At 44.8% G+C, this 16,392-nt stretch overlaps 1 protein-coding gene across 4 annotated transcripts in view; it reads left to right on the top strand.

Moving 5' to 3' along the window:
• Nucleotides 1–16,392, top strand: part of LOC106565973 (regulator of G-protein signaling 3) — a 200,272-nt gene that overhangs the window by 72,402 nt on the left and 111,478 nt on the right. For all 4 annotated transcript variants that reach the window (XM_014133716.3, XM_014133701.3, XM_014133709.3 and 1 more), the window contains one exon: nt 1,538–1,581. In XM_014133716.3, the coding sequence (XP_013989191.3) occupies nt 1,538–1,581 (44 nt within the window). The remainder of the gene's footprint in view (nt 1–1,537; nt 1,582–16,392) is intronic.

Here is a 16,392-nt window from a genome sequence, read left to right as displayed (position 1 = left end):
ATGTGTTCTGTGTCCTAGAGATGAACGTATTTTGTTGCGAAATGTGCAAATCAATCCCAGAACAACAGCAAAGGACCTTGTGAAGATGCTGGATGAAACAGGTACAAAAGTATCCATATCCACAGTAAAACGAGTCCTATATCGACATAACCTGAAAGGCCGCTCAGCAAGGAGGAAGCCACTGCTCCAAAACCGCCATAAAAAAGCCAGACTATGGTTTGCAACTGCACATGGGGACAAAGATCGTACTTTTTGGAGAAATGTCCTCTGGTCTGATGAAACAAAAATAGAACTGTTTGGCCATAATGACCAACCGTGAAGCACGGGGGTGGCAGCATCATGTTGTGGGGGTGCTTTGCTACAGGAGGGACTGGTGCACTTCACAAAATAGATGGCATCATGAGGACGGGAAATTATGTGGATATATTGAAGCCATCAGTCAGGAAGTTAAAGCTTGGTCGCAAATGGGTCTTCCAAATGGACAATGACCCCAAGCATACTTCCAAAGTTGTGGCAAAATGGCTTAAGGACAACAAAGTCAAGGTATTGGAGCGGCTATCACAAAGCCCTGACCTCAATCCTATAGAACATTTGTGGGCAGAACTGAAAAAGCATGTGCAAGCAAGGAGGCCTACCAACCTGACTCAGTTACACCAGCTCTGTCAGGAGGAATGGGACAAAATTCCCCAACTTATTGTGGGATGCTTGTGAAAGGCAACCGGAAACGTTTGACCCAAGTTAAACAATTTAAAGGCAATGCTACCAAATACTAATTGAGTGTATGTAAACTTCTGACCAACTGGGAATGTGATGAAATAAATAAAAGCTGAAATGAATCATTCTCTCTACTATTATTCTTACATTTCACATTCTTAAAATAAAGTGGTGATCCTAACTGACCTAAGACAGGGACTTTTTACTCTGATTAAATGTCAGGAATTGTGAAAAACTGAGTTTAAATGTATTTGGCTAAGGTGTATGTAAACTTCCGACTTCAACTGTACATAGCCACACACACACCAGCCTGGTCACCTGTAATACAATTCAGTATTAGACATCCATCATGTGTGATGTCTTCGGCAGATGACGTGGAAACGTAAATGTAACATTGACCACTTCGATGAACGTCTAATTCTGACGTGGGACTGTGAGAGCTTGTTGCACAGCCCAACACGCATACACACACGCATAAGTGACACCCTCCTCACACCTCCTCCTATCTGTCCCCTGGGTAGGACTAGGGCACTCATCACAGGAGGAGTCAACCCTGCCGTCAGATTGTCACCTCCAGTTGTCACCAGGGAGTGACATAGTGTGACATAGAGGGCCTGGGTGGGGACAGTGGTGACAGGGTGACAGACATCTAGCTTGGCCTCAGATGATCCAAGCTATTGATCTGGACCTACAGTAGATACACAGCGTGTCTTTAGTAATGGATGACTTCCAGGACATTGACCAGTGGTAGGCAGCCTTTACATTTTAACATCTGAATAATTCTTATTGGTAATATGTAATGTCTTTTTTGTTCCTTCTACAGATCATGCTGAAGATCTGAGGATCTATCTCATCCACATGACTGAGGTAAGCAATGTGTGTGTGTGTCTCAGAGGGGCCATGCACGCCAGTGGAAATCACATTACAGGGCAGACATAAGGGCTGGCTCAGAGATTTAATGAGAATGGACCCCTCTCTCTCGCTCTCTCTCGCTCTCTCTCGCTCTCTCTCGCTCTCTCTCGCTCCTGTTATTTCTCTCCCTCTTTCTTTCACACTGAGTATCTTTCCAAACCAAAGCACTTAGGTCATTACTTTCAGACACAATACTGATCACAAACATAAATACTACTGACACTATACATTATGCTACTAATACAAAACTACCCTCTCTCTCCTCTCTCTCTCTCGCTCCTGTTTATTCTCCCCCTCTTTCTCTCACACTGAGTATCTTTCCAAACCAAAGCACTTATGTCATTACTTTCAGACACAATACTGATCACAAACATAAATACTACTGACCCTATACATTATGCTACTAATACAAAACAACCCTCCCTCCCTCTCTCTCTCTCTCTCTCTCTCTCTCTCTTTCTCTCTCTCTCTCTCTCTCCTCCTCCTCATCTCCAACTTTTCCATCTCCATCCACTTGTTCCTGATCAACTGCCCTTGTCTGCCATGTTGGTAAAGTTTTGAAAAATCGGAATCCTCGTAAAACCTTGTTTACAGAGGATACATGTGGCATCATCACCCCATTGCCCCGTTCTCCTTTTAAATGTTATCTGTAACCTAATTACAAGCATATGAATCTTTAACAAATCACAGCTTTATGTAAAAACCGTCCAGACAAGGTAGCACTGTTTGGTATCTGCCCACTGGCAATGGCAAGAAGAAGGGAAAAAGCTCCAATATTCAGCCATGTCTAATTAAGATGGTTATAAATAGCAACTGTTACGCAAGTGAGGAGGGAGGAGCCGCCCATGACTGGTGTGAGGAGTAAGAATGGTGCTTTTTGTAGACTGTAGTGTACACACACACAGACAGACAGATCTTATACGTTATGCCTTGTGATGGGATGTCTACTCCACTCTCTCCAGCCATTATCAAAGGAAGTAAATGTGTGTGTGTGTCTGTGTGTCTGTGAATGTGTGTATGTGTGTGTGAGCGCATGTGTATCTCAAACACGCACAGAGACAAGACATCATCACAAAATACATAATTCATTCAGCCTCAGTATCCCGTCAAACCTAATCCTTCTGTCCATGCCTCTCCCTTAACAGCAGCTATGCAACAGGATGGCTTGCACACACACACACACACACACACACACACACACACACACACACACACACACACACACACACACACACACGCACGCACGCACGCACACACGCACACACACATGCACATTCATCCATCATACCTAATTCAACCGTCATCACTTTCCTCTTGTTCATTTTCTGCCTGAAGGAACCAAGCATGCCAACTAAAACACTGCATGTACTTACAGATCCAAAGACAGATACTGAGTTCCATTTGAGTTTCAGTGCTGAGTTGAGTATGTATAGCACTCATACACACGTTGGGACTAAATAGTGTTGATAACCCCCTCTCATGGTTGATCCCCTACTTGATGCAGGGTGACTTGCCCCTAGGCCAGCCCCTATATATAGACTATGGCCCGTCATTGCATTGGGAACTATTTCACTTTGGCTGTAAATCTGTGAAAGGTGATTAGAGGAATGTCCTCAGGGCAGAGAGAGGGGGAGAGAGGGAAGGGAGACAGGGAGAGCGGGAAGGGAGATGGGGAGAGAGGGAAGGAAGAGGGCGATAGAGGGAAGGGATAGGAGGAGATAGGGAAGGAAGAATGGGAGAGAGGGAAGGAAGAAGGGGAGAGAGGGAAGGAAGAGGGAAGGGAGAGGGAAGGACGAGGGGGAGAAGGTGAAGGGAGAGGGGGAGAGAGGGAAGGAAGAGGGGAGAGAGGGAAGGGAGAGGGAAGGGAGGGAAGGGAGGAGGGGAGAGAGGGAAGAGAGAGAGGGAAGGGAGAGGGAAGAGAGAGAGGGAAGGGAGAGGGAAGGGAGAGGAAAGGTAGAGGAAAGGGAGAGGAAAGGGAGATGGAGAGGGAAGGAAGAGGGTAGAGAGGGAAGAAGAGGGGGAGAGACGGAAGGGAGAGGGCGAGAGAGGGAAGGGAGAGGAGGAGAGAGGGATGGGAGAGGGAAGGGAGAGGGGGAGAGAGGGAGAGAGGGAAATGAGAGGGAAGGCTGATCTATAGGCATTGACCACTGGGAGGTGTGACTTGATCACTGTTCTTCTGATTGAGTGCTCTGTGATGTGAGGAAATGAAGAGTGGGGCGATGACTGTGACCCTCCCTCTGGAGTGTGTGTGTGTGTGTGTGTGTGTGTGTGTGTGTGTGTGTGTGTGTGTGTGTGTGTGTGTGTGTGTGTGTGTGTGTGTGTGTGTGTGTGTGTGTGTGTGTGTGTGTGTGTGTGTGTGTGTGTGTGTGTGTTTGCGTGTTTGCGTGTTTGCAGCCAGGTCACCTTTTTTCCTTCATGTAGGTTTCAGTTTTTCTAGGGCATTGTGGATGGTGATGTAGGATGGGATGGTGGAGGTGGATGGGTGTAAGCGTCTACCTCTGATTCCAAAGGTTGCAAGTTCGATAGAAAGTTGTTTAACCACTACCATAACCGTTCGGAGTTAATGCCTAACCTGAAGAATTTGGAATTAACGCCTGAACATAACCCTAACATTAAACATTTGGAGTTAATGCCTAAACTTAAACTTAAACACTTCAAAATGTGACTTTTGGAACAACTTCAAAATTTGATGTTTGAAAAACATGGATGAACGTCTAATTCTGACATGAAACTGGTTGGTTTGCCCTTTCTAATGGCTGTATTACAGTGTGTGGGTGTGTGTGTGTTTGAGTGGGTTTTTCTGAATATGTGTGCATGAAAGAATGTGAGTAGTGTAATGTAATATAGTCTAATTAGATTGTTCCTCTCTGGCCTCTGTGCTGTGCGGTAATGGTAGTGTGAGTCTTATCTACAGCCCCTGGTCAGGGTCACAGAGTGTATGTGTGTGTTTTAACGGCATGTAACGGATTCATCGTCTCCTTACTCGGCTGAAATGACATGTTTCTCCTTCTTCTCTTCCGTTCATAACATAACATACGAGTGCAGAGCATTAGGGCTCTAATCATGTCCAGTCTATCTCCCTGGGGCTCTATCATATTCATACACATATGTGTCCGCATTCAGGGGGGAATATGTCCTCTCCAAGAGAGGGATAGAGCACTTCATTATGTCTGAGGAAACAACAATAAAAATGCTCTGTCTACTTTCTCACATGCACACACTTCTCAAAGCATAGTGTATGATCTGGAGGCCAGGGTGAAAAGGTGGAGAGGTTTTGGTTTCTGTTTTCTGTGCTTTATGACAGTACAGTATGACAGTTCAGTATGACAATATAGTAGCATACAGTGTTTGGACATAATTCAGTGCCTGATTCTTTATCCCCTCGTATGTTATTATTTTACTCCTTATCCACGTTTAAACAATTCACTGAACTTTGGATGATTGTGTTGAGGAGACCATTGGAGGAGAATGATAGCTCAGTGTATGATCAAATTGGTTGGTGTTGAGGGATTCAGATTGTTATTGTTAGTGCTGTGTGTGTGGTGTGTGTGTGTGTGTGTGTGTGTGTGTGTGTGTGTGTGTGTGTGTGTGTGTGTGTGATCAAAGAGGATGAAATCTAAAATCAAACTCTAGCCATATTACATAATCAGCTGTATACAGTACTATGCCTCTCCACTTACCTAAACTATCGACAGTATGTAGCCGTGTGTGTGTGTGTGTGTTTGTGGACCCTGGTTCAGTAATATAGCTAGAGTTTGACTTTAGATTTCATCCTCTTTGAAAACAAACACACACACACACGTACTCATACAGCATTTACTTCCTTTGATAATGGCTGGAGAGAGTGGAGCAGACATCCCATCACAAGACCTGACCCACAATATCTGTCTGTGTGTGTGTGATTAAAGAAATCTAAAATCAAACTCTAGCCATATTACATAATCAGCTGAATACATTACTATGCCTCCCCACTTACCTAAACTATCTACAGTGGCAAGAAAAAGTATGTGAACCCTTTGGAAATACCTGGATTTCTGCATAAATTGGTCATACAATTTGATCTGATCTTCATCTAGGTCACAACAATAGACAAAAACAGTCTGCTTGAACTAATAACACACAAACAATTATACGTTTTCATATCTTTATTGAACACACCGTGTAAACATTCACAGTGCAGGGCGGAAAAAGTATGTGTTTAATAACTGGTTAACCGTCCTTTGGCAGCAAAAACCTCAACCAAACGTTTTCTGTAGTCGCAGATCAGACCTACACAACGGTCAGAAGGAATTTGGACCATTCCTCTTTACAAAACTGTCTCATTTCGGCAATATTCTTTGGGATGTCTGGTGTGAACTGCTCTCTTGAGGTCATGCCACAGCATCTGAATCGGGTTGATTCAAATTTTAGACGTGCAGCAATGTTTGTTTTGGACAGCAGTGGCTTCTTCCTTGGTGTCCTCCCATGAACACCATTCTTTTTTAGTGTTTTACGCATCATAGACTCGTCAACAGAGATGTTAACATGTTCCAGAGATTTCTGTAAATCTTTAGCTGACACTCTAGGATTCTTCTTAACTTCATTGAGCATTCTGCGCTGTGCTCTTGTGGTCATCTTTGCAGGACGGCCACTCCTAAGGAGAGTAGCTGAACTTTCTCCATTTATAGGCAATTTGTCTTACTGTGGACTGATGAACATCAAGACTTTTAGCGATACTTTTGTAACCCTTTCCATGTTTATGCAAGTCAACAATTCTTAATCTTAGGTCTTCTGAGATCTCTTTTGTGCGAGGTATGGTTCACATCAGGCAATGCTTCTTGTGAAGAGCACACTCACATTTTGTGATTATTGTTTTATAGGGCATGGCAGCTCTAACCAACATCTCCAATCTCGTCTCATTGATTGGACTCTAGGTTAGCTGATTCCTGACTCCAATTAGCTTTTGGAGAAGTCATTAGCCTAGGGGTTCACGTACTTTTTCCAACCTACACTGTGAATGTTTAAATTATGATTTGTGTGTTTTTAGTGTAAGCACAGTATCTTTGTCTATTGTTGTAACTTAGATGAAGATCAGATCAGATCAAATTTGATGACCATGTAATGGCTGTCGTCTGAAGTTGAAGGAGTGGACCAAAGCGCAGTGTTGTAAGTGTTCATATTTTATTTACTATGAAACACACAAACAAAAGAAACAAAAAAACTAAAAGCCAAACAGTTCCGTCAGGTACAGAATCACTAAACAGAAAACAACTACCCACAAACACAGGTGGGAAAAGGCTGCCTAAGTATGATTCCCAATCAGAGACAACGATAGACAGCTGCCTCTGATTAGGAACCATACTCAGCCAAAACAAAGAAATACATCACATAGAATGCCCACCCCACACCCTGACCTAACAAAATAGAGAAATAAAACGGCTCTCTCAGGTCAGGGCGTGACAGACCAATTTATGCAGGAATCCAGGTAATTCCAAAGGGTTCACATACTTTTGTGTGTGTTTTTTGTGTTTGTGTGTGTGTGTGGGGGTCCCAGGTTGTGTAAGGTGGGTGACATAAGCAGGACAGTCACAGGGATCTCACAGCCTGGAAACTGTGTGTGTGTGTGTGTGTGTGTGTGTGTGTGTGTGTGTGTGTGTGTGTGTGTGTAAGGAGTGGGAAGAAGCACATGCATGCGCTCACACACACACACACACACACACACACACACACACCTCTGCATTATGTTTTCCGAATCCAAGCACACACACCACGCTACATATTATGCGTATATACACATAACTGTACACAGTTTACTTTGAGTCACACAGTATGCTACACACACTCCTAAAACCTGAAATGTACACCACTGAGCAGAGCAATGATACACACCAGTCTCATATAATGTGGTGGAATGGTAAGCTAGTTTTGAGATCTATATGTTGTTTGTGAATACTCTTCTCTTAAGTCCGTTAGCTAGTATTGTCTGTGTGGGATGGGTTATGCAATGATTGCTTTATTCTGTTCCCGTATGTAATGCTATTTTGTACATTTTGGGAGCAACACTGTATTCGTTTGCAGAAGAGGTAGAGGTCTTAGATTGCATTGGCTGAGTACTTTGATTCTGCGGGAGAGAGGTGAATTAGTCCAGCAGCTAATTGTTGGCATTGACAATGTTATCTCAGACACTGCTACTGTACCTCTTCTCACGGTCTTATCCTCTACCACAGAAATGGGCAACTGGCGGCCTGTTACAGCTGTCGTTAGAAGGAGTGGACCAAAGCGCAGCGTGGTATGTGTTCATGATTATTTATTAAACAATGAAACACTAGAACCAAAGAAACAAAATGAAAAGCCAACAGTTCCGTCAGGTAATGGATACAAAACAACTACCCACAAACACAGGTGGGAAAAGGCTGCCTAAGTGTGATTCCTAATCAGAGACAACGATAGACAGCTGCCTCTGATTAGGAACCATACTCGGCCCAAAACAAAGAAATACAAAACATAGAATGCCCACCCCACACCCTGACCTAACAAAATAGAGAAATAAACCATCTCTCTCAGGTCAGGGCATGACAGTACCCCCCCCAAAGGTGCGGACTCCCGGCCGCAAACCTGAACCTATAGGGGAGGGTCCCAGTGGGCATCTATTCTTGGCGGCGGCTCTGGTTCGGGAACTAGCCCCCGCCCCGCCCGCTGATCCCCCCTCTTCTGTGTCGCCGGAGGAATCAGACCATGGATCATTGCCGGAGGCTCTGAACTGCCGACCGCTGCTGAAGACTCTGGACTGCAGGCCGCCGCTGAAGACTCTGGGCTGCAGACCGCCGCTGAAGACTCTGGGCTGCAGGCCGTCGCTGAAGGCTCTGGGCTGCAGGCCGTCGCTGAAGACTCTGGGCTGCAGGCCGTCGCTGAAGACTCTGGGCTGCAGGCCGTCGCTGAAGACTCTGAGCTGCAGGCCGTCGCTGAAGACTCTGGGCTGCAGGCCGTCTCAGGAGGTTCCGGGCTGCAGGCCATCTCAGGAGGTTCCGGGCTGCAGGCCATCTCAGGAGGTTCCGGGCTGGGGAGCGTCGCTGGAGGTTCCGGACTGGGGAGCGTCGCTGGAGGTTCCGGACTGGGGAGCGTCGCTGGAGGTTCCGGACTGGGGAGCGTCGCTGGAGATTCCGGACTGGGGAGCGTCGCTGGAGGCTCCGGACTGGGGAGCGTCGCTGGAGGTTCCGGACTGGGGAGCGTCGCTGGAGGTTCCGGACTGGAGAGCGTCGCTGGAGGCTCCGGACTGGGGAGCGTCGCTGGAGGCTCCAGACTGGGGATCGTCGCTGGAGGTTCCGGACTGGGGACCGTCGCTGCAGGCACCGTGCCATGGATCATCACTACAGGTTCCGCGCCATGGATCATCACTGGAGGCTTCGTGCCATGGATAATCACTGGAGGCTCCGGGCCATGGATCATCCCTCCAGGCTTCTTGCCATGGATTATCCCTACAGGCTCCGGGCCATGGATCATCCCTACAGGCTTCTTGCCATGGATCATCCCTACAGGCTCCGGGCCATGGATTATCACAGGAGGCTTCGTGCCATGGATCATCACTACAGGCTCCGGGCCATGGATCATCACTGGAGGCTTCGTGCCATGCATCATCACTGGAGGCTTCCTACGTGGAGCTGGAACCGGTCTCACCGGACTGGGGAGACGCACAGGAGACTGGGTGCACAGAGCAGGCACAGGGTATACTGGGCCGTGGAGGCGCACTGGTGACCAGGAACGCTGAGCCGGCACAATTCTTCCTGGCTGACTGCCAACTCTAGCACGGAAACTGTGGGAAGCTTGCACCGAGCGCACCGGGCTGTAGTTGCACACTGGCGACACAGTGCGCATCCCCGCATAACACGGTGCTTGCTCGGTCACTCGCTCCCCACGGTAAGCACGGGGAGTTGGCTCAGGCCTCAACCCCGACTTGCCAATCTCCCCGTGTGCCCCCCCCCCCCATTTTTTTTGGAGCTGCCTCTCGGGTTTCCGAAGGTTGGGCTAGCTCCTCGTAATGTCGCCGTTCCGCTTTCAGTGCCTCTATTTCCTCCTTCGGATGGCGATACTCCCCGTCTTGCCTCTAGGGTCCCTTCCCATCTAGGATTTCCTCCCAGGTCCATTCTGACCACGCTGCTTGGTCCTTTGGTGGTGGGTAGTTCTGTTACGGCTGTCATTAGAAGGAGTGGACCAAAGCGCAGCGTGGTACGTGTTCATGATTATTTATTAAACAATGAAACACTAGAACCAAAGAAACAAAACGAAAAGCCAACAGTTCCGTCAGGTAACGAATACAAAACAGAAAACAACTACCCACAAACACCAGTGGGAAAAGGCTGCCTAAGTATGATTCCTAATCAGAGACAACGATAGACAGCTGCCTCTGATTAGGAACCATACTCGGCCAAAACAAAGAAATACAAAATTTAGAATGCCCACCCCACACCCTGACCTAACAAAATAGAGAAACAAACCGTCTCTCTCAGGTCAGGGCGTGACACGGCCCTTTTGAAGGCCCTTGTATTATTGCCCACCTCCCCCCAACAAAAGAATTATTACATATAGTATTGGATTTTTTTAGGAACTCAGTCGGGGTCTCAACTTAACGTTGAGAGTTATAATAGTAGAATACACAAGGTGCAAGTTAAAAATGTGGTTGTGCATCAGCAGTTTTTCTCTTGTTATATCAGTCACAGATAGTCACTCAATTAGCCATGTCAGCTAACATTTTTTTGATTGCTAAGTTAGTTTAGCGGCCAGCTATCTAAAGTTGTTATCAAATTCATATTACTGGCCTTGGTGGCCCAGTTGATTTTGTTAGTCAGTCTCACTCAGATGTCATATTAAAAATTGAAAACATTTCTCTCCACCGAATGGTAAAATGAGTAGGATTGCATGAAATGAGTTATAAAATGGCAAACGTTTCTCTCTGCACCATGGCAAAATGTGTAGAATTTAATGAAATTGGATATGGGTACACAGACCTGTGAGCAACTATGGCCCGCATGATGAGTTCAGAATTTTTGGGTGGCTCCCACCCCCATTAATGTTGCCCATCCCTGCTCTACCACTTTCTCCTCATCCTCTTACGCAGTGAGGCTGAGTGTATGACCTTTCCGTCCCCTCTACTGAGTCCAGGTCCCCTCAGACCCCCCTGTCCTTCTCTCTCTGATCTAGAGGACATCCTATTTTAGCAGCCGCTCCAAAAGGAACCAATCTAACCCAGATTCACATAGGAGACTGGAAATGTGTTTGTGTGTGTGTGTGTGTTTGGAAAGCGTCAAGTGTGTGTGAGCGAGAGAAAGCGAGGGAAAGCAAGAAGGTGTTAGAGTTGAAGGGATACGAGACAGATTAAGAGAAGCTCTGACAAAATTTACTAGGCTGAATTATCCTCCCTTGACCTTGTGCGTTGTGGTTCTCAACCGGGTCACCATGGGTAACCTAGCAGATCGGGTTGGGACCAAGAAGAGGTTCATCAGGGGTGCAGACTCCCTCCAGAAGCACCTGCTCTCTGACTGCACAGACGTGAGTGAATCTGGTCAACACTTCTGCTTGGTCTGCGTTCAAGAGACTCTAGAGTTTTTAGCGAGGAAACTGTTGTTTTGATTTAAGGTTCAATAAAGGTTGATTAGGGGTTATGCTCTTTGACTGTAAAGAGTAGAGTGTCCCTGGTCAACGGATCTGCTCAGGCTGCGTTTCAGAGCGTCTAGAGGAAACTATATTGGCGACAATAATGTGGGTTCATCAACATCAACGTTGGTAAAGGATGATGAACTAGTGGTGTGCTCATTACCTGTTCGAGTTGTACATGTCAACGTAAAGTGGTTTGATGACGGTGTTGAAAGGTAGTTTTAGTAGCCTCCCACCCTCTTCTTCTCTCATGAGGACAGACTATGTGGAGTTTAGTTCACACTTTCAACCCCATAAAATGTTATTATCCATCATACTTCAACTACAGGTTGGTGTTCTGAATTGCCTGTGAAGTGGAAAGCTAATTATAACTATAGATGAGATACAGATGATATTCTGCTATGCATTGTACATACAGAACTATAGATCATTTTGTCCCTTGTGTGCTCAGTTAGATGTTGTCTATAGAGGACAAGCAGTGAGGTATGGGTTACGTTCTAAGTGTAATCTAGTACAGTTACTAGTTACCTGTTCCAATTTTTTATCAGTAATGTAACTTTTGAATTACCCAAGCCCAGTAAACCAACCCGATTACTTTTTGTTTCTTTTGTTAAGAGGTATTAGAAGAAGACAAAAAGGATCCAGCAAACGCATTTGGTGTGTCATCATAGTGGTCCCTGACTTGTCGTCAGACTTGCTCAGGTGGAACAAACTTAAACTTGCACCTATTAAGGTTATTATGATAAACAAAAACTGAAACTAAAAAATGCATAAATAAATTGAAAAACAATTTAGTAAACTGAAATAAAATAATTAAGAAAACATTTTGAAAAACTAAAACTATACTGAAACTATTATCTTTGACTGCAAAACAAATTAAAATATATATATTTTTTATATTATAACTTTTTTCTAATGGGGTTATCGAGCTTCTGAATCTGGCGGGTAAATGCTGCCATAGATGGCAATTTTTCGAATAGACCTAGGTTGTGCATCACATTCACTAGCTACACTGTATATTAACAGGTGTGCCTCATTAAAAGTTCATTTGTGGAATATCTTTCCTTCTTAATGCGTTTGAGCCAATCAGTTGTGTTGTGACAAGGTAGGAGTGGTATACAGAAGATAGCCCTATTTGGTAAAAGACCAAGTCCATATTATGGCAAGAATGGCTTAAATAAGCAAAGAGAAACGACAGTCCATCATTACTTTTTGACATGAAGGTCAGTCAATACGGAACATTTCAAGAACTTTGAATGTTGCAAGTTGCAAAAACCATCAAGCGCCTATGATGAAACTGGCTCTCATGAGGACCGCCACAGGAAAGGAAGACCCAGAGGTATCTCTGCTGCAGAGGATAAGTTCATTAGAGTTACCATTCTCAGAAATTGCTGCCCAAATCAATGCTTCACAGAGTTCAAGTAACAGACACATCTCAACATCAACTGTTCAGAGGAGGCTGCATGAATCAAGCCTTCATGGTACAATTACTACAAAGAAACCACTACTAAAGGACACCAATAAGAAGAAGAAAGACTTGCTTGGGCCAAGAAACACGAGCAATGGACATTAGACCAGTGGAAATCTGTCATTTGGTCTGATGAGTCCAAATTTGAGATTTTTGGTTCCAACCGCCGTGTCTTTGTGAGACGCAGAGTAGGTGAACGGATGATTTTTGCATGTGTGTTTCCCATCTTGAAGCATGGAGGAGGAGGTGTGATGGTGTGGGGGTGCTTTGCTGGTGACACTGTCTGTGATTTATTTAGAATTCAAAGCACACTTAACCAGCTTATCTTCCACAGCATTCTGCAGTGATACGCCATCCCATCTGGTTTGCGCTTAGTGGTACTATCATTTGTTTTTCAACAGGAAAATGAACAAAAACTCACCTCCAGGCTGTCTAATGGCTATTTGACCATGTATAGTGATGGAGTGCTGCATCAGATGACCTGGTCTCCACAATCACCTGACCTCAACCCAATTGAGATGGTTTGGGATGAGTTGGACCGCAGAGTGAAGGAAAAGCAGCCAAGAAATGCTCAGCATATGTGGGAACTCCTTCAAGACTGTTAGAAAAGCATTCCAGGTGAAGCTGGTTTGGAGAATGCCAACAGTGTGCAAAGCTGTCATCAAGGCAAAGGGTGGCTACTTGAAGAATCTCAAATATAAAATATATTTAGATTTGTTTTACACTTTTTTGGTTACTACATGATTGCATATGTGTTATTTCATAGTTTTGATGCCTTCACTACTGTTCTACAATGTAGAAAATAGTAAAAATAAAGAAATACCCTTGAATGAGTAGGTGTGTCCAAACCTTTGACTGGTACTGTATATTTACAAAAAATATATATGGGAGATTGGAAATGATGCCGACAATTACATTGATGGAAGCCACAATCTGTCTGCAATATTAAAGCTGATCTACCCCTCCCCCACCCCAAAAAGAAAGGAAATGTGTATGACAGGACTATCTCAAATTGTGATTGAGGCTTCTAGCCTCCCACACATAAGGCTGCTTTCTGTCCCTAACATTAAAGTAAAACTCAAACTAATAATATAAAAACAAAATAGATATGTTTTTATCAAACTGAAACTGTATAAAAATGAGTAAATCCAGTCTGAAAACTAACTGAAACTAAACTGAATTTCAAATAAAAATCTAAAAACTAAAATCACAAAACTATAATAACATTGGTGCCTGTCTTCAATGTTGAATTGAATGTCATTGAGAAAACAGAAAGGTGTCCTCATATTTTCTTCCCACCAAAACCCTTTCTGAATTTCAAAGTAAACATCTAGTTTTTCAAAGGTTTCTGTAATATGATTTTTGTTGTTGTTGCTGGTAATGTAAGTGATTACAGATAAAGTTTATTTGTAATCAGATTATATTTAACTGATTACATGCAATCACTTATTCCCCAACCCTGCTGATAGGCCCCAACACAATCATCACATTTACCTAGGTGACAAATGAAGACTGAAGTATCACCAACAATGACCAAACACAGTAGTAATGATGACTAATGCGTGTTTACTTATCTAAATACAGTCTTTATCAAGTATCACCCATTGGATTTAGCCTGCCAGTTGTATCTGATTGTATTAACTGATCGTACCATCAATCACTTTGAAACTACACTTTGAGTCAAATGTCTTCTTCAACGAGTGTATTTCTTGCGCTGTTGGAATGAGTGATGAATGGAGGAGACGTGACAGATAGACGTAGCAGATAGATAGAGAGATGAAGTAGATAAAGTAGGTGTCCTCACAATGTGAAACGCATGACTAAGCTGGTATGACAGTGGGGGAGTCTTTACTTTAGCTTTCAGATGGGATACTGTGCATACAAACAGTCCTTTTTGTGTGATCTATTTGCAGAAAAGAAGGTCAAATTATTCATGGGCCACTTTTGGGTGTGACGTTTGTGTGCTTGGGGCATAGCTGTGACACTAGTTCCACGTGATGATGTCCTAAACGTCCAACAGACAACATTTTGACTTATTTTGTTAACATGGGTTGCAAGGATTTTTCCATCTGTGCGAGTGCCTGCCTTTGCATAAGTATGTGGGTGTATGTACGTGTATCTGCCCACTCCAAGACATTTCCATCACGGTTGACAACTCCACAGTTCCACCTCCGGGAGTGCAAAGAACCTTGGATTGACCCTGGACAACACCCTGTCATTCTCCGCAAACATCAAAGCAGTGACTCGCTCCTGCAGGTTAATGCTCTACAACATCCATAGAGTACGACCTTTCCTTACACAGAAAGTTGAGCAGGTCCTAATCCAGGCACTTGTCATCTCCCGTCTGGACTACTGCAACACTCTGATGGCTGGGCTCCCCGCTTGTGCCATCAAACCCCTGTAATTTAACCAGACTGCCGCAGCCCACCTGGTGTTCAACCTTCCCAAGTTCTCCCATGTCACCCTACTCCTCCTACACTGGCTTCCAGTCAAAGCTTGCATCCGCTACAAGACCATGGTGCTTGCCTGCGGAACAGCAAGAGAAACTGCCCCTCCTTACCGTCAGGCTATGCTCAAACACCCCAACTCGAACACTCTGTTCTGCCACCTCTGGTCTCTTGGCCCTCCCACCCCTACGGGGGGTCAGCTCCCACTCAGCCCAGTCAAAGATCTTCTCTGTCCTGGCACCCAAATGGTGGAACGAGCTTCCCCCTGACCCTAGAACAGCAGAGTCCATGCCCATCTTCCAAAAACGTCTGAAACCGTACCTCTTCAAAGAGTACCTCAAATAAGACATCCAAGACTCCCTTTCAGCACACCTGTGTTTTTGCAGACAAACTCCTCCAACGACTCCATGATATGCAGCCTGTCATCCTCAGATAAGGTGGGCTGAGTGGTAACCACCCTGTGGTTGTTGTCAGCGAAACTGTGTTGTTTATGGTGGCAAACAATAACAGGGCTATGTCAGGGCCCTCCTCGCCTGGTCTGATTGCACTGAGAACTGCTTGACTATCTCTTTGTCACTGTACTGGGGCCGGGACTGATAGACTGTGTGGCTAAATCACAAGTTTAATAGGCTGGGAGAGATAGATTGGGCAGCCCTGACAGCGCCCATACATCTACTTGTAATGACATAAAGACTTCACTCAGTGGGATGATTGAGATCTTTGGCTTCGATAGCCTCCTCAGATCTAGCCTCCTAGATCAACTCAATTTGCAGCACTCTTGGGATCCTATGATGGACAAATGGTACAAACTATGTCTTTGTCAAAGAACAGTAGGTGGTTGTCACGGTTGTCGTCGGTGAATGAGGACCAAAACGCAGCAGGTATGTGAATGCTCATCTTGATTTTTAATTACTCTCAAAATGAACATACAAAAATAACAAACACGAAAAACGAACGAACGAACGAACGAACGAACGAACGAACGAACGAACGAACGAACGAACGAACGAACGAACGACCATAACAGTCTGACTAGGCACACGGCTAAGCACAGAACAATCACCCACAAATAACACATACAAACACACCCTAATATATGGGACTCTCAATCAAAGGCAGATAGACAACACCTGCCTTCAACTGAGAGTCCCAACCCCAATCAACCAAACATAGAAACACACACACTAGACTAACCATAGAATTAACTAAACATAAACCAAAACC

The sequence above is a fragment of the Salmo salar genome, chromosome 01, assembly GCF_965601325.2.
Source record: "Salmo salar chromosome 01, fSalSal1, whole genome shotgun sequence".
NCBI lineage: Eukaryota > Metazoa > Chordata > Actinopteri > Salmoniformes > Salmonidae > Salmo > Salmo salar.
The sequence above is the reverse complement of the archived record's forward strand: the minus strand, read 5'-3'. Positions and strand labels throughout refer to the sequence as shown.